The sequence below is a fragment of the Clinocottus analis genome, unplaced genomic scaffold (assembly GCF_023055335.1).
Source record: "Clinocottus analis isolate CAN_PGR_092001 unplaced genomic scaffold, fCliAna1.0.p SCAF_1, whole genome shotgun sequence".
Classification (NCBI taxonomy): Eukaryota; Metazoa; Chordata; class Actinopteri; order Perciformes; family Cottidae; genus Clinocottus; species Clinocottus analis.
The window spans coordinates 10,130,052-10,151,599 of NW_027175820.1; the positions used below are offsets into that span (position 1 = coordinate 10,130,052).

The 21,548-nt window shown below is 39.7% G+C and overlaps 3 protein-coding genes across 4 annotated transcripts; 2 read left to right on the forward strand and 1 right to left on the reverse strand.

Moving 5' to 3' along the window:
• Positions 1-1,266: 1,266 nt before the first annotated feature.
• On the forward strand, positions 1,267-4,809 carry mrpl16 (mitochondrial ribosomal protein L16). Its single transcript, XM_068573782.1, has 5 exons — positions 1,267-1,492; positions 2,044-2,115; positions 2,394-2,542; positions 2,832-3,125; positions 4,386-4,809. Exons 1-5 carry the CDS (start codon positions 1,423-1,425, stop codon positions 4,575-4,577), a joined length of 777 nt encoding a protein of 258 aa, XP_068429883.1. The 5' UTR covers positions 1,267-1,422; the 3' UTR covers positions 4,578-4,809.
• Positions 4,810-5,313: 504 nt separating this feature from the next.
• cenpq (centromere protein Q) lies at positions 5,314-11,297 on the forward strand. Of its 2 annotated transcripts, XM_068573797.1 has the most exons (9): positions 5,314-5,673; positions 6,698-6,758; positions 6,908-7,016; positions 7,520-7,588; positions 8,414-8,543; positions 9,031-9,150; positions 9,845-9,919; positions 10,315-10,530; positions 10,637-11,297. In XM_068573797.1, the coding sequence occupies exons 1-9, from the start codon at positions 5,569-5,571 to the stop codon at positions 10,757-10,759; spliced, it is 1,008 nt and encodes a 335-aa protein (XP_068429898.1). In that variant the 5' UTR covers positions 5,314-5,568; the 3' UTR covers positions 10,760-11,297. The 2 variants fall into 2 exon arrangements, with proteins under 2 accessions (XP_068429898.1, XP_068429906.1); XM_068573805.1 differs by having other exon boundaries at positions 10,315-10,718.
• A 1,108-nt stretch (positions 11,298-12,405) lies between these two features.
• Positions 12,406-14,047, reverse strand: LOC137785572 (C5a anaphylatoxin chemotactic receptor 1). The gene is made up of 2 exons (XM_068576933.1): positions 13,919-14,047; positions 12,406-13,362 (listed from the first exon to the last, which is right to left on the reverse strand). Exons 1-2 carry the CDS (start codon positions 14,045-14,047, stop codon positions 12,406-12,408), a joined length of 1,086 nt encoding a protein of 361 aa, XP_068433034.1.
• Between the last annotated feature and the right edge of the window lie 7,501 nt (positions 14,048-21,548).

The following is a 21,548-nucleotide window of genomic DNA, read 5'->3' on the forward strand; positions in this document are numbered from 1 at the left end:
TATTTAGACAGTTGTACCTTCTCTAAGATCAGAAGACACTTTAGTTGAATCTGACTCTTTACACACTACAAACTATACAAGAGATTCCCTTAAATCCGTTCTGGGTGGGTGGGTGGGGTCTAAGAAAAATCGGTCAGTATTTCCAAAGTCAAGCCTTCATCGATATTTTTTTTAGCTTTGCTATTTTCTGAGCAGGCAAAAACTTAAAGATCAGGAATGTCTCCTCAGTTTTTCTAGTTGACATTTATCCAACCTTCTACTGTTTTGTGGGTTTTGGTTTTCTCTGGTGCCTGTGCTGTTGATACTAGCCTTCTGTAATTGCACATTTCTCCGAGGGAACTCTGCAAACATGACTTTTTTTCTAATATGGAGATCTGAATGTTGTAGATTCTGTTGAGTTGACTCACTTTCCATGACGGGAATCCAGTTTCTGCACAACTCAACAGTTTAAGTGTTGCTTGCTTAAAAGGCCTAAACATGACTTCAAATAATAAGAAAAAATGCAGTACATTTGTGTAAAAAATAAAAATACTATTGTATTTTATAATTATATGTATACTGGTATGTATATACTGCATTTGTACTTGTTTGTTGCTTTCTAAATCAATGCCAATGTGGATGGAGTGTACAAACTGTGAATCCGTCCCATTTTAATAAACATGAAACTATATCAACTCATCTCAAGTGTCTCAATTTCACACCTAATGGTAATTCCCATGTATGTTTTGGCAGCACTTTTTGTTTTTATCCCTTTCTTTCAATAGCTGAACAGTGAATGTCGTGCAGGCTTACTTGGGTTGACAACAATATAAAATAAATTAGGGAATGATGAAGAGGGCTGTTTGATTAGTTTTGGTGTTTCTTCAAATTTCAATTTCAAAAGACCATTTCAAGTATATTTTTCTATATAATTATTAGATCAGTTTCTAACTTATAGTGTTAACCTCTTAAACGCTATTGAAAAAGACATGCCCAGAATGATAAATATTACTTTAACTACAAGGTCTATTTAAATAATCAAATCATTATGAAGGGAATACTTTACCTGTAAATATCATGACAAACAACTAATCGGAAGAAGAAGAAAAATAATGGATTTCTTAAGCCCATGCATTTAGTAAATAAATTTTTTTCTTGTTACAGACGGCGTAGGCGCAGACGGCACGCCGACCTGACGCAGAGGCATAAACTAGGCTTCAGGCTGCACGTTTGTAGATATTACACTTTTATTGTGAAAGCACTCGCATACCGGAAGTGTGTCGCCTTTTGGCGGAAGTTGAAGAAGCAATTTCGCAAAGACGGCGACCTTGTTCAAGGCGTGCTGTGCAAAACGGTTTAAATAGTTACCCACCTTAAAATGCTCGTATATCGGACAGACGAAGTGGCAGCTTTGTGTTTATAGTGTAGTGGCAACGTTAAATCATGTTTTCCTTCATCAAGGCTGCTGTCGGCGGACTGACCGGCATCTGCCGAGCACACGGTCACCCACAAGGTAACACCAAGTAGCTAACGTCAACGTGAGAGCGACATGTAGGATACGTCTACAATGCGACACGACCAGCTCCTGATGAGACTGTATTCAGTGCGTGTGAGATATGTGTGTTGAACATCGGCCGTACACATTCAACAGCAGTGCTGCTACGTTACATGCTAGTGATAACATTGGGACGACTGTTACATAGTCAGCTTTAAAATAAAGTAAAAAGTACAACAGTTATTGTAGCTAGTAGTAGCTGCTGCCGCACATAAGTAATATAAAAAAGGAAGCAAAACAAGTATGAAGTAAAAATAAAGATGTCTATCTTTATTTTTACATGTGTCAGAAAGAAAGACATGCAAGATATTTAATAAACAGTCTCAAACAACGACTAGTAAAACTAAGTTTCAATTCAAAGTTTTAACATTTGTTTCTTGTGCCACTGTGCAGCCAAATGATCACGCTTGAACCTTAAAAATGCATTTATTCAAATGTGCACAGTTAAACTTAGTAGTATGCTATTAGCAGGAATATATGACACTACTTATTCTACTGTTGTTCCGCAGGTCTTTTACACAGTCACTTGAAAGTCCTCACTGCTGGCCTGAAGACACTTGACATTCCTCCAGACTACAGTGGTAATAATTCATCCTCTCCATTGAGATTATATATATATATATATATATATATATATATATATATATATATATATATATATATATATATATATATATATATATATTATATAATAGATATAATATATATATATTGCATTCATGTACACAGTAAAGGGGAAGACGCAGGGAAAAATACACTATAGAGTGTTCCACGTCGGCTTTGTTCAAGCGGACAAGTTTGCATGCTGCTGTATGTTGATGTTGTTCATGATTCCATGCCCTTGTTTTGTCATCTGAAGATGTGGTGCTGCCGGAGAAGTCCAAATTGAAATTCTTGAACAAGGTGCCTAACTTTAAGAAAGCAAAGAAAGAGATGAAGAAGCTTCGGGATATCCAAGGCCCAGCGAAGGCAGCAAATACCTTTACTACAGGACAGTACGCTATTGTGGTCGGTGTATTTATGTTCTATAAATACTTCTATTAAGTGATATCTGACAGCATGAAAGTCTATGAACAATATTACATGCAAGATTGTATAACTTGCCTTTTAATATTAAAGCCTGTGTAACTGTGTATGAGCTGACTGGGAAATGGGAAATGCAACCTTTGTTACATATTGTATGCCGAAACATTTCTAACTCTACGCTGAAGCCAAGTGAATAACACAATATGGTAAAAAAGAGCATGACATTTTAAAATGACTTTCCTCTTTCTCTGTCTTTCTTCTTGATTTCCAGGCCATGGGAGGGGGCTACTTACATTGGGGTCACATAGAGATGATCCGTCTCACTATCAATCGCAAGATGGATCCCCAGACTACATTTGCATGCTGGCGCATCAATGGCCCATACAAACCCATCACACGTAAAGGTCTGGGTCAGCGCATGGGTGGGGGCAAGGGAGCCATCGACCACTATGTGACACCTGTCCGCTACGGACGTTTAATTGTGGAAGTGGGAGGAAAGGTGGAGCTAGGGCAGGTTCAGCATATCTTGATTGAAGTGGCGAAGAAGCTCCCCTTCCCCGCCAAGGTAAGATGTTCAATACTGTACTTCAGCCATTAGTGTCTAATATACTCCTGGGGCAGTACCTAATACATGCAATATCCATTACGTTTAAGTACTTTTATACACATTTTTCATTCCATCTGTATATTGAATATTCTTACTGTTAATTTTTAATTTTGTTTTAGGACAGTTCTACTGTTTATTTATTTTTAATTTATTACTTGATTTGTATCTTTATTTACTTGTGGGCAATGCTGCTTAATCCTGTAATTTCCCCACTGAGGGACTCTTACGCCCGGCCTAGGAGTGCCAGAGCGTAGCACAAGGTCGGTTCTCCCCACCTCCCAAATTAGGACCAATGCTGCAGAGTCATGAACAATGATGTTTATTTTGGTCTGGTGTCAACAATTCTTCACTGTGAGCCTGGCCCAAAACAACAACCAAAACGATCTACGCAAGTCAGCTGCCTTCCCTAGATCATAACAGAACCAAAAGAAAGTACAAAGCACTTACCTAACTCCCTACTGAAAACAAGAGAAAACAGGATTAAACAAAAAGGGCTTCTCACCCCTACCGACAATCGTTGTAACCCCAACACCCACAAATGAGTTCCATAGAGCATGGCCTGGTTGGAAGCTGGAGAGAAAGAGCTGGCCCCCACAGGTTCTCTCTTTAGTACCCCGTCCAATCATCTGCAACAACAAAAAGCATGGCAAAACATCTAACAGCACCCCCTTCAGGCAGGGAGGTGAACCGGATTAAGTTTTAATTTTTCCAATGACCCTCTTGGTCATAACAGGGACTAATAAAGGATTATCTTCTCTTATCTTATTTTATACTTAAAGAATTTCAGGTGATTTAGTTTGAGCACATTTGTCAAAAGCAATTTTTTTCTGATTAATTTGTTGTATGAACTCAGCGGCCAGTTTTAGGCATACCTTGCAGCAGTCTAATACAACGGTCCTTCAATACATCCGACATCAATGACTGTTATAATGTTCAAACTGTTAGGTGTTTATTCAACTTTAATTGTATTTCTCTTATTTTGTCCACCCCATTCGCATGAATGTTTAGCTAAATAACAGAAACACATCTCTATTCTTAAAAAATTCATGTATGAATGAAATGTTTTTTCAATTTCACAGAAGACTACATTCTCAGTGAGTGTGCATTGAATGAGCCACGCGAAGTAGCAATAAGCAAAACACATTGCTGAACATCTTTAGAGGGTTAAATACCTACAAAAATGATACAATAATTCATTGCATTGTTTTCTTCCTGTAGGTGATGAGCAGAGAGAGCTTAGCAGCCCTTCAAAAGAAGCATGCTGATATGGAGCAAAACAACCAGAATCCCTGGACCTTCAAGCAGATAGCGCATGGCAACATGCTGGGTATCAGGAAGGTGCTCAGCCCCTCTGACCTGTACAACCATGGACGCTTCACAGGCAAATTTCACCTCCCGTGGAGGGTGTGATGGATTTGAGGGACAGAAATGAACATACTAAAAAAAACAAAAAACAGACCACACCATGGAAGAAGCAAATAAATAGCCATATTTGTGAATCTACTTTAATTTTTGTTTATTATGCAAACATATTTGTCAGTTATTTCTTCCCTTTTGTGCTTCAAAAAACAATAAACAAGATTATGTATTTCAGTATCAGATTGTAGCTCAAGTATCCTGACTGTTGAATTTAATGGTCTTTCTGTCTAATCAGATGCAAAAAAAAGGTTGTTTTTTTTTTTAAAAAAAAGCTTTACAAATGACAATGAATTAGGAACAAATACAAAAAATAGCAATGATATATAATAATACAAGTTTTACTTAAGTTGATTCTGACAATGGTATCGAAGTGAATATTTCTCAATGAATAAGTACATTTGGAGTTGCACCCTCATGCCTGTAAAATCAGACTGATAAAAACATCTCTTCGGGAACGATGGTCTGTATTCCCTGAAAAGTGACTTACAGGTAGCGTTTTCGTTACGATTGCATATATTGAATGCTGATCTTATTTTTCCATCTGCTTTTTTGTCAATAGGTTACTATGAAAAGTACACTTTTGATTTAATCGGTTACCTCCGTATGTTATGTTTGGACATGGAGGTATAATTGTAGCTAGAAGGGATAAGCTGCCTGTCAAACAGTACTCTGGGTAAAAATCACAGTTCGCGCATGCGTGTTGACGTAACCGTTCGAAAATAGCAGCGCGAAAAAAGGTAGCTCGGCTGTTGACAACATGTCTAGTTTGCGATTGCATTCTTAGAGATGTGTAAAACGTTTATGTCTCGACGGTTCAGAACTTTTTTTTTTAGCGTAACGTCTTAATTTGTAGGACAAAACCAAGCGGGTTCTGTTCATTGCTGCTTCACTAGTGTTGGCTCATTTACGTTAATTCAGCTATCCAGGCGTAAAACCATTGCGTTACGTTAACGTCGTTTTCAACCAGCGACCTTTGGCAGTTATGAAGCCCGTAAGGGGTTCAAACCGGACCGCGTCAAAAACACCGAACCTGAACTGCCGGAACAAAACGGACCAGACGACGGAGCAACCAGCGTCAGAGCATCTGGTAAGATATGGTCAACACTCCGCTGATGTTGACTACTGTATAATGAGTCTGCATAGCTCTGCCAGACTCCTGTCTCACGAAGCTGGGTTAACATAGCCGGGGTTTCCCTCAGTTATCCAGCTGCACTTAACCAGATGTCCGCGGTCTCGCTTTTTTGTCTCACGAAGCCGGTTATCAACTCGTTAAGTCAACCCAGAAGTGTCTCATCTAGATTTGTGCTCGTGCACACGAAAGGGGCGGAGTTACCTCCGTTAGACCAATCATGCACCATGAAGGAGCCGAGAGCAACGTATTTTACAATGGAGGAGGAAAACATAATCTTACGAATATACAAAAAAATATAGAGAAAGAATACAAACAAGCAACTCTGCTGCAGCAGCCAGAAGCTGCAAGAAATCGTGGCAAAAAAAACAACTCCGACTCCGTCAATGCGTAAATTACTGGGATTGTAATATTAAATCACTGTCTCAAATGTATGTGCCTATTTTGATTATCTTTTCGTTTTAACAATAACCTCATTTCAGTTGCAACCACAGTGGAGCTAAAAGAACATGGGAGCAAGTTAAAACGAAACACAAGAACATAGTTCAAAGCGGTCAGTGAGTTTGTTATAATATCTTTCAGGCTGCATGTATGATGGATGATTTTGCCGGTCACGAAACACTCGCTCTCTGCAGAGCGCTGCTCTTACTATCCGTGTCCTTCCTCAACGGAATACTGTAGAAATGGGCGGGCCATTTTTCCAGGATAATGTTTGGCCAGTCGGCGTCTTATATCCCCGTTGAGATCTTATCCGGGAACTTAACCTGCCCCGGAGCAGGTTAGGCGTTCAGCGTAAGTTACTGGGCCAACGTACCCCAGTAACTTAATCGTAATCTAAGAAGTGAACCAGCTTTGTGAGACGGACAACCCAGAGTTAATCCAGAAGTTACCTCGCTAAACCGAAATCCAGCTTCGTGAGACAGGCATCTGTTCTCTAACCTGTGACGTAACGCTACTTCACACATTGCTCATGTTTTTATAGGGCCCGCAGCCCAGTGTAAAGAAGCAACGCTCCCACCCAAAACTAGCACAGAAGAGGAAAGGTGAGACACGTTGTTCAGATATATACATGTGAGCTCATGCAAAGATAACGAGGCTCCACACTGTAAAAGGGTTTGGCCACACAGCAAACAAACCGCTTAGTTGTTGCTTTATGTTTTATTGTGTTGCTCCTATTTGTGTCCTGAAAAAGCTAAAGGCTCGTCTTCAGTCTCCAAAAAAGTCAAAGGTGAGGAGAAGTGGAATCTGATGCCAGGATCCTCCATCAACGCCCTGGAGAACGTATTGGATTTGTCAATACTGTGAGTTTCAACATGTTTTACACTGAAGCACTCACTGTTGTTGCTCTGAAAAGCAATTGGAGCAGCACAATCACGTTTGCTACCTTTTACAAAGACAATAAAGGTCAGTTGAATGACTGCCAGGGAAATCGTAATTTACCTATAATTTATATTTTAAACTGGACTCAATAAATTGAAATGTTCTTTGCCTACCCCGTAAAGACATTTATAGAATAATACAGAAATGCTAATTGTTAAATAAATTAGGAATAAATGTCACCTACACATAATCATAATCTTTATCAGGCGGCACTCCCAAATTGATGTGACGTTATCAGATTAGCCAAATATTGATTTGGTTATTGGCCTCTAAAATCCAGTATGGGCAGGGTTATAATTGTGCTTATTTAACTCAGCCAGCATCTATTCCCCCCCTCAATTCTAAAAAAGCCTGTTAATGCAATATTATGTGTACGTGTAATGAATAATAGTCAAAATAACTTTGTTTTGTTTTGTTTTCCCAGAGCAACTCTTGCCTTGAGGCGGAAAGAGAAGAACGAAAGACAGAAACATTTAAACGTATTAAAAACCAGGTGAGCAGTACGAAATTAAGATGTAAATAAATGGCGTGAATCAGAGGTCTGTACTACAGAGCAGGATTTGTGATGTAGCTTCTCAGCTAGGCACATTGTTATGAAACTTATGCTGCACACCTGAGCTGCTCCAGAGCAGGTTGTGTTTGAGATAACTTATCAATTTGTATAAACATTGTCTTGCACACCATAATTTCACCAATTTTGTAGTAATACATAATAAAAAAAATACACCGATGTATGTATAGTCAGAGCTACTCATGTACTAAATGGGTTATTGTTATTATAGGCGTGTTCATTTACACATTCTCACAGCTCGGCATGTACACCTGTTTTCTTTTTTTGCCTGGACTATGTCTTAATCTTCTTTTTGTATTTGTCGAACAGCTTGCTCTGCTGCCAGTAGACTTGTTTGTGATTGGTCTTATGCTGCTAACACTGCCCTTTTTATGTGAATAAGTAGTCTAACAGGAAACCCTGGTTTGATTTACCGAGTTGATAACCATTGACATGTGACTGTTTACAGTTGTAAGGGTTAGTTCATTCAGATAATCAAAAGATACCCTGTATGTGGAACCTACTTCGTAGCACAGGCCTCTGCTCTCTTATGGTTGCGTATTTACTGACGTCTCCATTGACATTCACAGAATAGGAGTGTTAGAAAACATTACCTGATATATCATCACCATGATATGAATGCATTTAATGACAAACCAACATTAATTATCACCAGTCCCTAATTCTCAATCAGATTTTGTAGAATGATTGGTTGATTTATTTAGCTCTTCTTTTTTTGCTGCTAAATTTTTTCCCAACCTTTTAAAGGTTTCTTGCTCAATGTGCAGAGCTCAAAGTTCCAGTAAAAAAACGAAACAATTTAGAGCAAACGTCTCAACGGCACCGGGAGGAGGCCAAGAAGTCAGTGATTGGAACAACTACTCTGAGCACTCTGGAGGTAAGAAATACTGTAGACTGAAGAGTTCGCTACAGCTCGACTGTGATGCTCAAAAGAAGATTCCAATCAACTCTGTTATAGCTTTATATGCCATGCTTGCATTTATAAGTGTACCATGAGTAATGTCTTAATAAAATAATCAAAAAGTGCTGCAGAGGTGAGTTTATGTGTGAGACTTTTCTTTTTGTTTTATATGAGCAATTACAGAAATAATGAGTAAACTAAACAATGCACAGGTACTGATATCCATTCCCTTGTAGTCTTGCATGGTCTGGAAATCAAATCCAGAGTCGTCTTTTTCCGAGTCAAAAATCGAACTGAGTAAAAAAAAAGCAGTCGAGAACTTTAAAAAAAAAAAAGTAATACTTAGAAGTGCAATGTAGTGCAACACCCGTGTGTGTCTGTGTGTGTGTTTAATCATCTGCAGTTTATGTAAGTAGATGGTGCCTGAAATTGTCTTCTATGACGTCTTGTTGTTGGTTTTCAGGAAGACCTGAGGGCGGTGGTCCGTGCTCTGGAGACGACGGACGAGCAGGCCGTCGCTTTACGGCACACGTGCAGGATGCTGAGGGACCAGGTGGAGAAAGAAGAGGAGAAAGCTAAAGAGGTGCAACACAATCACACATGCCGGCATACAGAAAGAAAAACCTTAACGAAAACAAAAAGAATTCCAAGTACCATTTTATTTTTTTGTTCAGACATGTTTATGTAGAACTATTTAACTTCATGTCTTCGTTTGCACGCATGGAACACGTGTCTGTGTAAAGGTATTGTTCTAGCATCTTTATCCATCCCTCTCCATCCTTGTATTGATCTACAGTCCACAGCAGATCTTAAATCTGTCATCAGCCCAACATGTAGACATCATGTGTGGAATTATTTTTATTTAATATGCTTGAAGGAGAGAATCTTTGTCAAAATAATTTACAAAGGCTTAGTCTTGATACATTACTTTCAAACCGTAGCTCTTGCTACAACACTGTGGAGGGCCTTTTTATTGTCATGAAGTATTTATTAACTCTGACAAAAGTGTTTCATTACCTCAGATTTAAGAATTGAGGTGACCTAGAGAGAGAAGGGCCTGATGGCATTTTTCCACACAAATATCAGCCTGTTTGTCATTTTGAGTCAGTTTAACTATGTGCGGAAATGTGGCTGTCATGTGGGAGCCAACATAATGGTATGAGCTGCAAACAGGAAATGTCTCATATCAAAGCATGGATTTGCAGCAGTATGTTGGTCACAAAAAAACCCATTGTTTTTCTCATGTAGTCTTGTCCTTTTGTTCTGTGGTCATACAGATTTTACAGCTAGCTGAACAAGCAGATCTGAATCTGCGCACTCTTCCTTTACAAAAAGATGAAACAACATTGAAGGTGAGCATGGGCAGTGCACAAAAAACTAATTTCACAAAATCTAGTATCTGGCTGACATGTCCTTGTTGCATAATAGTTGTTTTCACAAGCATACATATTCTTCCATCAACTTATTTGTGAATACAATGAGGTCAAAATGTCTGCATGAGCACTTCCTCTACAATGTTACAGGACACATTTAAACATGCCCTGTTGTGCAACTTCTTTGGAACAGTATGAAAAAAATGTGAAATATGTCTTACGAAAGCCAGAGAGGGAATGTGACATCTGGAGTTTTGTGTTGTCTGGCCGGATCTCAGTAAACGTATAAAGCTTTGTTCTTGTTTAGGGTTCAGAGAACATTTGTGGCACTACACATTGTCGTGGCAGTGCTTGATATTTTTTGTGTTCCTCAGGCTCGATTGAGAAAAATTATACCAGACAGTGAGTCTGAGACCACTGCCCGGAAACTGGGAAAAATCCTGCAGAAACCAAAGTCCGTTCAGGAAGCCCAGATGCTGCTGCTCCTACAGGCGCAGAAGCATGCCGATCAGCTCTTCAGCCGTGGCCTCACCCCGATCAGTGCTGCACCTTGTTCGGACAAGAACCTCACCAAGTCTCTGCTTACGCAGGTCTGAAAACAGTTTTTATTTTGATGTGTGGACTTTAGAAATTTGTTCGTGTGCACACATTGTCTGGAGCTTTGGTGCCCGGTGAAATATTATTCTCTCCCAATAGGACTTTGTTACCCGTTTTTGCGCAAGGGAGGGAGGCCGGGAGGGAGAGGGAGAGAAGGAGAGAGAGAGAGAGAGAGAGAGAGAGAGAGAGAGAGAGATTTGTACAACCTTTTTACTTTTCTGATTATACCTGTAATCACCCTTTTTCTGAAACTCTAAGTTTGAGCTTGTTTCAACAAAATCCATGCAAACTTCCTGTCAGCCGATGTCATCACATACTCTTCTAGAATGTTACGTGTAAAGCTGTGCATGTGACATCAAATTTGTTGCATTAGGAAAATCTATTTTTTTCCATTGAGAGAAATTAAGCAAATAAAATTAAGCAAATAAAACTGCTTAATTTCTACTTAAAATAAACTGGCATTGACACTTTTTTTTGCCATTTTGTCTTGATTAAAAAGCTGATAGAACACAGATAGACAGTAAATTAAGAGAGGGTGGGTGAGCTATGACAGGAAACTAATGCTGCACTCACACCAAACATGCGCACATTTTCACGCATTATTAGGTGTAAACACAGCATAAGCTATGCACTGCGGCCAGCGTGGTGATGTGGGTATACATTTGGTTATGGGGTGGTTGTGTTCATAATTGAAGTTCTTCCCTCCTGTTGACAAGTAGAAACTGACTGGATGTAAATAAACAGATGCGATTTAAAGACATTGAATTTTGTTTTGTTTTATTGTAAAAAGAAAATGTAAAGCACTTCCATCATTTACAGTTTTATTGGTTTTTGTCTTACAGAATAGGTGTGCGTTTATACACAACAAAAGATGATATAGCTACTTTTGCATTCATTATAGTCCAGTTTGACATCTTGGATGTGGCACAACCCCAATAAGATAATGGTCCTGCAACACATCTACTTCCTGCTCAGCATCCTATGCTTCAGTCCTTTGCCATCTTAAGCATGAATGTTCAGCAGATTAATGAAATCGAGTCACAGTTAATACAAATTCTGTATCATGCTCCTTGGAATTGGTAAAGAAAGTACAAGTAAGCTTAATGGTGCGTCATCTTGGAGGGGTCCTTTGAAAAAAGGTTACCCTGGGGCCAGGAGACTGGCTTTGGCAAGTGTTCACTTTGTGCTTGTCGTTTACCATGAGGGTGTTGCCTGCCCATCAACGACAGACAAGATGATTCATGAATTCACTTTTGTGCCCAATTATGACCCTGCCTATAGCGTGCCGCAACAGAAGCAGCATTTCTGCCCTCTTCGGTCATGTACTTTCTCTGACAACAGTTGCATCCACATATCTTCTTGATTGACAGTAGAGAAAGCAAGCCTGGTTCAGTGTTCGATGGCGTGTGTATTCCTCCTGATGCACTTCCCTGTTAACTTTCTTTCTGGCAAATCAAGGGACAAGATGTTTTTATCTGAAGCCATTGATCCAAGTCTGGAATCAAACCTTTTTAATGCCAGTCACATGAGAAACTAACAAGAAGTGGGTGAACTATAAATTATGATCCAACAGGATTTCACCTCTACCTGTAGGAAATAGGACATTAATAACATTCACTTTTATTTGATTACTTTTGGACCCATTGGAACAACAGTGGCCAAAAGCAAGTGCTTTGCTTCACAGTACCCTTTCCCCAAAGCCTGTCCGTTTTATTTACGCCGCCCACTTTTTGGGGACGCATGAGCAAATTGTGCAAAGTGATAAACCATTTCAAAGTAATATTTAAGACATTTCACATACAAAAAAATCAAAAGACGTTAATGATTTTAACACAAACGAACACTGAAACGTTTTGTTGACTTATCTACTACATTTGTGAGTTTTTAAGTGAGTTCTTAAGTGACTTCCTACGTATGGAATCTGAGGAGTCATCGTTGAAAAGTCTTTGAACAGTTGAGACAACTGAAGCTCTGATGGCGTGGCCTAAGCCTCGGGCAGCGAACACATACAGCACCGGGTTTAGAGCACACTTGATGTACACCAGGAACAGTGATATGTACGTGCCAATTTCTGCTCCTTTGTACAGCGAGGCCCGTTCAGGTCGCCCGTCGGCCAAGGCCCGCAGGAACCGACAAACAAAATACGGCACCCAGCAGGTGAGGAAGAGGAGCATGGTGAAAAACAGCACGTGATACATCCTGGTCATCCTGCGGGCCATGGAAGGGGACGAGGAGGTGGGTGTTGAGGGCACTGCATGCCGAATAGTGAACAATACAGCCAGGTTACTGCCCAAGAACACCAGCAGGGGCAACATGAAGCCCGCTATTGTTTCTGTGACAAACAGCCCCGTGTCAAACGTCCCACTCTCCTGGCACTGGTACGTCCCGTTTATGTCTTTAAGGACGGCGCTGTGGAGGTATGGGGCTGACAGGACGGCGGCTATCAGCCACAAGATGCCACAGGCCAGGGGCACGGCCCAGTAGGGGCGTCGGAGTCGCGCCCACACGGGCCTCAACAGGCACAGGCATCGCTCCAGGGCCACGGCACAGAGGAGGAACGCGGAGGTGTACAACCCCAGACCTCGCAGGAACATGACTAGATGGCAGAAGATGCGTCCGAACGGCCAGCTGTAGTTGTGAGCGACGTAGCCCAGCATCAGGGGGGTACGCAGGAGCAGCACCAAGTCGGCCAGGGCCAGGTTCAGGACATAAATACGGAAGCTGCTGGCGGCACGCGTCTCCTCGCCGCTGCCTCTGCGCACCAGGTGACGATTATGGTGTAGTCCGAGGGCCCAAACCACCAAGCCATTGAGAGGTACACCCACCTTGGGAAACCAAGACGACCAATGACATTCAGGATGACTGACGTTTAGTTAGAGACATTTAGGGGAATACACTTATTTATGGTATTGCAGAAAGCATGAAGAAAAAAAACACAGTTTGTATGCTCCAAAAGTGAAAGCATCCTCGTTCCAGCATCTCTAAAGGTCCCTAATTAACACGTTATATCTCAGTACATAAACAAAGTATGAAAATGACAAGTACTGTAGTGGTTATGTGACCGTTTCTTTGCCAAACTCTAGAAAATCAATGACCCCGGCAAATAAATATTCTCAGGCATAACAACTGTAAATACTAAGACATTCCTTTTTTTTTTACGAAATGTGCAGTTTGAACAAAGTACAATGTCTTCATTCGTGAACTTTTAGGACTTTTAGGTCGTTCAGTGGCCCTGAACCAGGTGGTTTCTGGCCTCCTAACGTTACAACCAATAGGTGATCCCAAATATTATACATACCGTTCATTACGCAGTTCCTTTTTCAATATTGCAGCCAAAAGGGAAGTAGTAATTGTACAATATTTAACAAGAAGGTTTCTCACCAGGAAGATTAGCAAAGTAGCTGCTATTTGGACGCCTCGGACGGCCTCCGCCTGCCAATGGCTGCTGGAGGTGTTCGGGCTCGTTAGAAGCCGGTCGACTGCAGGGACGGAAAACTGTGTCCCATTCATATCGGCCTTTGAGACGATGAGCTGAAACATGGAAGACGCTCATTTAAGTCAGTTTTTTCTCTTCTGAAATTTGACTAGGATTTAACAATATCAAAAATCATCAAAGCCATCCATTTGACCATTGACAAAGATGAAAAATGCGGAACTGGCATAATTGAACGTGATTGACACACATTGTCAGTTGCCTAAAAAACACAGACTGGCTGTCCACATCACACACTACACCACACTTCCTTCCTGACATTTAGGTTTCCTTCGAGACAAATTATGTGTTGCAACTGTCATTCAAAGTCAACTGTATGTTTTATCTTTTAGTTTAATATTAAGTGACTGCAATTCTTGTCAAATCTCCTCACTGCTGCCAAACACGCGTGTTTATTTGATCACTAAAGAGGACCTTGCAATGACTTGCATTCCTTAACTGCTTTTAACCATACACTGCCGTAGCCCCAAACCCTTCCTTAACCTGAGTCCGTCTAATGGTTAAACGGACAACAACAAAGTGAGGGGACTTAACCCACAATGTGACCACCTGATTTTTTTACCACCACATGCACACGCAGGCTAACTAAACGTGTGTCAGGTGTTGCATTGGCGTTGATTACAGAGAAAGGAATCTGTTGTTTTTTCCTGTTGCCGCTGTGGCCCCGTGGCCCTGCCTGAGAGTACACGTATTCGTATGCAGCTGGAATGAGAACAGTATGCACACACTCCTGTGTGAATGAATACAACTCCTTTTGGGCTTCAAACAGGAGCAGCACTGCCAACCTGGGCCAAAGTTACTGGTAGCAGTTGTGGCTCCCTCAGATTTAAATGCTCACCATGCTTATATCAACAGCACCCAAGACGTTCAGAACTTACAGTCTGTTTTTAAAGGCAGTGTTAAAAAGTGTCTTCTTTTTCTTTCTTTTTTTACATAATTTGGATGTTAATTTAAAGAGTTTGCCTCTTACCTGCTTTATTTGACTTGTGTGTGGGTAAAGTGAAGCAGGCGATAAAGGAAAAAGGAGCGGCTACTTGCTGTTTTAATATCTCTCTCTCTCTCTCTCTCTCTCTCTCTCTCTCTCTCTCTCTCTCTCTCTCTCTCTCTCTCTCTCTCTCTCTCTCTCTCTCTCTCTCACTCTCTCTCTCTCTCTCACTCACTCACTCACTCACTCACTCACTCCCCTATGTATGATTGCAACACACACTTCTTCCTTTCTACATATTTGTGAACATCAAACGGTTTCATTACTATTAATAACTCAATTCTCTTTCCTCTGAATCCAAACAGATCGAATCAACTGCTTTGCGTGAACATTGACCTCAGAAGCATAAAATTGAACACAGTTACGCATTAAACTTCCAACCGGGAAATAGTTAAAGAGGTAGAAAGCATTGAAAATATTAAATACTTTTAGATTTAAAAAAAAATGTTCTTCTTAGTAAGTAACCTAACCGATGTGCTCTCTTTACTGGTGCACATTTTTGTTCTCTAATTTACTTTTTCTGCATGACAAAACTGGACAAAAGCTTTTTTAGAACCGTGTAAAAAGTGTCTTGATTTCAAACAAATACTGTGGCAGATTAGACTCATAAACCAGTCATTCCCAAAGACAGGGATTTATTTCGGTTCGCAAAAAAGATTTGCTGCCAGTCTTTTATTGAACATCTATATCTGCAGTACACCTTTGAACCACATGATGGAGCCTGAATGTTTGCATTAAACACGGATATGAACTTTCTTTCACAAACATTGCTCTTCTCAGGATTAAAAGACGGAGTTTAAGGCCTATTGTGAATCGGCTGCTTTAGCCTGTACATTAGTGGGAAGCTAAGAGTGACAGCTGCCATCACATTGAGGAACTATTAGTATGCTAAAGAAATTGCATAGGCTTCTTGATACTTGCCTTACAATTAGAGTCAATTGTTCAGCTCTTTTAAACACAGTGAGCACCGCCTTTCAGCTCAAATGCGCACACAAAATTAGGCCTAACCTATTTGTATTCTATACTTTTTTTTTATTGTCAACAAATCCCAAGAAAAGACCAAACCTGACAGTTTCAATTGTCCGTCTCTCAGTATAGTTTGACTTGCAGCCACAAGCCCATTTGTTTGATTGTAGACATAATCTGGTCACATATGTCCTACTTTCATTTGTAAAAAGAATGATTTCTAGAGTTATAGAGTTGTTTGAACAAATGTACATTTTACATTTGTCGAGGACTGTTTTCAGACACATATCTGGTGCTTTAGAAAGTATATACGGCACTAGGACGGTGATTGACCAAAAATAAACTACCATCACCATCTTTAAGAAAATAAAGGGCGTGTTTGGTCAGATGAAACTTGTTAGGATCAATTCATTGATGCTCTTGGTCTTATCATGGAACTGAAGAAAATAACAAACATGCAAATATGACCACACTTGATGAAAAGAAATGATGTAAAGCAAGCTCATGTACCAGTGTAAACTGAGGACATCTGATTTCTCTGTAGTAATCTGAAGACACACATGTATGGGTGTCTTGTCTAAATAATCAAACAGTTGACCTCCACCAGTAGATGGCAGTGCTGCTCATTCTCCAAAGAGGAACTCTTTTGTCTTTTATATTGTGGATGTTTTTTTTTTTTTAAAGCAGGTTTTTTTTTGTGTGATGACGAGGAGCTTTTAGGGGATTTTAGTGTCAAGTTTGACACATTTGATCAAGTACTGGCATATCAGAATCAGCTTTAATGGCCATGTAAATGTTCACGTACATGGAATTTGACTCCGGTATTTTCTTTGCTCTTTGTACATATACAAAAGATGAATATAAAAGACAAAAAAGAAGACATTAAGAAAACAGAAAAACAGTAAATATCTGTCTACTGTGTCCTGAAAAGGCCACTTTTCTGAGGAACTTTTTGTTATCAGTCACTTTAAAGCAATTGCAAAATGTATGAAGACAAACAGAGTCTATATGTCTTTATTTGTCTTTTGGGGACTGTAACCAGATTTTCTTTGTTCATTTATTAACAACCAGTACATATTTCAGAATCGTATATATTATACCACTGATTTATAATTAATTAGTCATAAACGTGTTCATCCCTTTAATGTTGAGGTAAAGGTGGAGATGTACTTTTATCAGTGCTGTGTATATTGACCTATATTTATATATTATAATATATTATTAGTTACATTTTGCATTAATAGTGAAACTGTAAAGTAAAAAGTAAGAGACGCTATCAAGTCCAAGCACTGGATTAAAAAGTGCAGTATTTGCCTCCAAAAGGTAGTGGAGTAGAAGGAAATGGAAATGATCAAATAAAGTGAATGGACCTCTAAATAGTACTTAAAGATGTACCTAAAAAGAAGTGGTGGCACCCAGCGCTGAGGTTGTAGATTTCAACCAACTGAAACTTCTCCCATGTGCCGAGGATGCACACATTATCATGAATGGACCTCTATGGAGCCTTTTGGTTTGTCCGAAACAAGGCCGCTATATCTTCTATCCCCTGTAAAGCGGACCCGTTATGTAGGTATAAACACTCATGCTAAAGTAGCTAAAACACAACGGTTCATATTTTCAGGTGGATTTGACATGAAAGAAAACCTACTTTAAAATGTTAGTTATTAAGATCCTCCCTAATGCTAGACAATGTTCAATGTGCTGTACACTGGAAATCCATTGAAAAACTTGTTTGGAAGATTTCTTTATTATAATTACAGGTGGGTTTTTGAAATACATGTGAGGCTCTGAAACATTTTATGCTTCTGAATAGTTTAATTAAAATAGATCCAGTGTGGAGGTCACTTTCTGCCCCCTTAATCTCTCTTCGTGCGGTTTGATTGATCAAAATGTTGTGATGATTGGCCGCTACTAAAAGGAGTAACAAAAAAAGTGACAGGCTTTATTTCTTTGAATTAATATCTTTCAAACAGACAGAAATGAATCAAATTATGTCTGAAACAGAAGCAGATTGTCTGAAATGTTGCCATGTCAACTAATTTCCATGATGTCAAAGTGATACAAGTTCATATTAGTAAAACCTTTTAGTAACATGAATGTGTTTGTTGGCATAATATTGGCATTATAATTTATTTTGAATACTGTCTGTAATACAGTGAATACGTTTCACATTTGATTTGTCTTTTAAAATCTCAAGACAGATTTTCTTTTCTTTTTAATTTTCCAGACGCCGTGACACACCAGTGAGTAGTTTGTGATGGAGAACTGGACATGTATGAAGTGATTATGTGAGCTCATTATCTCAGCAAGTCTATAGTTTTACTTGAAACAATTCATTTTATTCTGAAACATAAAAAAATGCTTTAAATTTGACTCAAGTAAATTACTCAAGATAATAAGAACTGTTTTACATATCCAGATAAAAGTGTAACATTTCATTTACATTACATTCATTTTGAAAAAAAAAGCGACATTTAGTTGTGAAAGTTCAATTTCAATGAATCAGTCAATATGAATCCGTTCAAATAAACAATGAAATTGAGAAGTGCGCATACATATTCAAAGTACTTTGTGGAATTGAATCATTCATAACCAGCGTTGGTCTTTCCACCTCTGAAGCTCACCCACACTTCCTGTAAACCTGCTAATTTTAGCTGCAGGGGTTTTGGTTGGGGAAACAAAGCCTTGCTTTGAAATAGAAGGAAAGACAGTCAACCATGTGCTGTCGTCAAAGTCTTCATCAGTTGTTTCATTTTGTTTTGGAGTGAAAACAAAAGCTGCTTTTGGTCTGAAACAGATGTTGTTGATGAAATGAAAATCAACTGCATGTCTCTGTCTGAAAACACGTGTCACACTTTTGAGGACACCAAGACGACGACACGGAGAGCTGGAAATATTATCCGATCATGTCAGCTGGAGGTCTGTCGGGCCTCTCATGCTTCCACCACACATGACAGGAAAACAGAACGCGGTCTCCCCACGTGGAAACACTGACAGAGCTGTGCTGTAGAAAACATAAGTACAACACATATCATTTGACTTTAATAGACAAACTTTCACCCAGGCTTTCATTTCTGGTTTCCACTGCAGTAACCTAAACAAGAATTGAAAGGAGGCAAGTATATGAATGAAGGTGACAAAGGTCTTCCTTTGCCACTTCACTTGAACTTTAAAGAAGGATTAGGATCTGCTTTTCCCCACATAAACAACATATGCATATGATGCCAGTTCCTCTCTTCTTTTATCTTAACGCATGCGTTTTTTACACGATACAACATTTTCTAAACTGAAAATGGAAAATGGAAATCAGCTTTCCCCCCCTGAATGTGTAACTTATGAGCGGGAGGCAACAAGACAGACAGAAGAAGTTAGGATTCTTTTTGAAGCCTCCTTAGCCGACATATTACACATCGTAAATTTCCAGTTCATGAAGGGGAGGGTCCCTATCGCATCTCTGCGTCTTCCCCCACCTCCTCACGCACTTTCAGTCTTTTCCCTTCAATACTGCACTCTGACTCTGATCTGTCTTTTCAAATATGTGTCCTTCTGCAACACACTCGCAGGAATGTGATGCGGCCGACACGACACACGTCCAGCGTGTGAGTGTCACAGCAGAGGTTTGCATGAAGCCAACGTGTGCTCTTCTCAGTGCTGGAGAGGTGGAGGAAGAGGAGGAGGAGGAGGAAGAGGAAGGGGCATAGATAGTGAGAATGGATGGGGAGGCACCTTGTCTTCTTCGAAACAGAGCGGTATGACTTGGTTACTGGGTTACCACAAGCAAACACTGCGGGCAATGAGATTCTGGGACAGTTTATAGGCGGCAGCAACGATATGTAACGAGGATAGTGCGCTGGATTACAGTCATTTAGTGGAAAGGGGTCTCTTTCAAAATCCCCACCGCGTGACACTCCCTTAACCGTCAAACAGAAATCCAATTCATTTCACGACCCTGCACAGTCATACAGGTGGCTTGATAAGAAATGGGTCTGTAGCATCTGTGTGAGTGCATATATGAGACCGTTTCCAGCATTCAATTAAATGGCCGCACATAGAAAATCTGTTAGAATCCTGAAGGACAAACTGTATGTTTGACAACTGGTTTCTCATCGGTTTTTTAGTCAACTACTGGAAACATTGCCGTGAGACTTGATACAGATTATCCAAACGATAAAACCCAAGGACGTGATCCTCTGTTTTTAGTTCTCGTTCGGGCCACGAGCAGGTTAAAGTATTCACTTATCCAGTGAAATGTTTGAACATCTCTTGGACTGATTGGCACAAACATTTATTCAGACATTGGTGATTCTCAGATGATGTCTCGTCATGACTTGACGATTTTCGGACTTTTCCTCTAATTTTGACGTGATCAGGTCAAAATTATTAACTTGTCCAACACTTTGATTCGTCACTAAATACCAAAACGAACAACTTTCATTGTAAATACTTGTGTGTAGGGCTAATTAGCTAATGTTAGCATGCTAACATATGGATTGACTATTTTGTATTTCTGTTATGTTCTGTGCACATGACATCTGCTGCACTTCTGGCCACCCTGGGTCAGAGGTCTCTCCTCTGTTGCCCAGGAGGTTGTTTTTAAAAAAACAAAACAAAATCCCCATTAAAGGTTTTTTGGAGGGAGGTCATTTTGATTTGTAATTTTGGGATGTACAATTACATTTGATTGAATTGAATTCACACACTAAGATGGTAAACATCGAAAAGATGTACTTTCTAAAATAATACTTCACCCACAAAGTGACAATTTGTATCACATACTCACTCTGTGTTGTCTTTTATTGTTTTTCTTCATGCTTTCACAGTGAACAAAGAATCTGAGAACAGAGTAAATCCCGACTGACTTCATGTAAATGAAGGCCAGCAGAACATCCGTTTACAAACTGTGCCTCAACTTGATCTCATATATCCTTGCTCAGTGCTGCCCAAACACATGCATCTTTTTCTGAACTCTTCCTATTCACAACACTTCCTCCACTACTATCTCCTGTGTGCGAGTCCACGTGGGTAGTTGTGTCCGAGCTTTTAATCTGATGCTCTGATATAGTTTTGTTGTTGTTGAACTTGGACCCCATTTACCTATTTAGGCTCATTTCCATGTTTTCAAGGAGACATGTTGTGCTCATTGAAAGGTGCATACTTGCATTTGGGGTCTCTTCCAGAACATGCTTTGATTTAAAAAAAAAAAAAAAAAAAAAGAAACTCTTTATTTTTCTCATTTTGTATCCGAGGACCCTTTTAGCTTGTTTCAACAGAATTGCGTTGCTAGGCAACAGCTTAAACCCATGTTTCCTTCCTGTGAGGGGATGTCTGTCAAATCCATTACAACCAGAAATCAACTGAGACACATTGAGAGTGTGCACGTTTTAACGCGGTGCAGTGGTGTTTTTTTTTTTTTTTTAATACTTTGTCTTTCTCCAAGGATATAGCACTTAGACATGCTTTATAAGAATAATACACTGTTTTTGTTATGGGACCTTTAATGCCATCATGATAACATTTAGCGCATACCACCATTAGAGGTACAGCTTCAAGGAGCCGCTAGCGAGGCT

Coding starts and splice junctions, on each gene's coding strand:
- mrpl16 (XM_068573782.1), top strand. CDS start 1,423: ATGTTTTCCTTCATCAAGGCTGCTGTCGGCGGACTGACCGGCATCTGC. Junction 2,543..2,831: donor CAGGACAGTACGCTATTGTG/GTCGGTGTATTT, acceptor CTTGATTTCCAG/GCCATGGGAGGGGGCTACTT. Junction 3,126..4,385: donor AGCTCCCCTTCCCCGCCAAG/GTAAGATGTTCA, acceptor TTCTTCCTGTAG/GTGATGAGCAGAGAGAGCTT.
- cenpq (XM_068573797.1), top strand. CDS start 5,569: ATGAAGCCCGTAAGGGGTTCAAACCGGACCGCGTCAAAAACACCGAAC. Junction 9,151..9,844: donor AAGAGGAGAAAGCTAAAGAG/GTGCAACACAAT, acceptor GTGGTCATACAG/ATTTTACAGCTAGCTGAACA. Junction 9,920..10,314: donor AAGATGAAACAACATTGAAG/GTGAGCATGGGC, acceptor TGTGTTCCTCAG/GCTCGATTGAGAAAAATTAT.
- LOC137785572 (XM_068576933.1), bottom strand. CDS start 14,047: ATGAATGGGACACAGTTTTCCGTCCCTGCAGTCGACCGGCTTCTAACG. Junction 13,363..13,918: donor CTACTTTGCTAATCTTCCTG/GTGAGAAACCTT, acceptor TGGTTTCCCAAG/GTGGGTGTACCTCTCAATGG.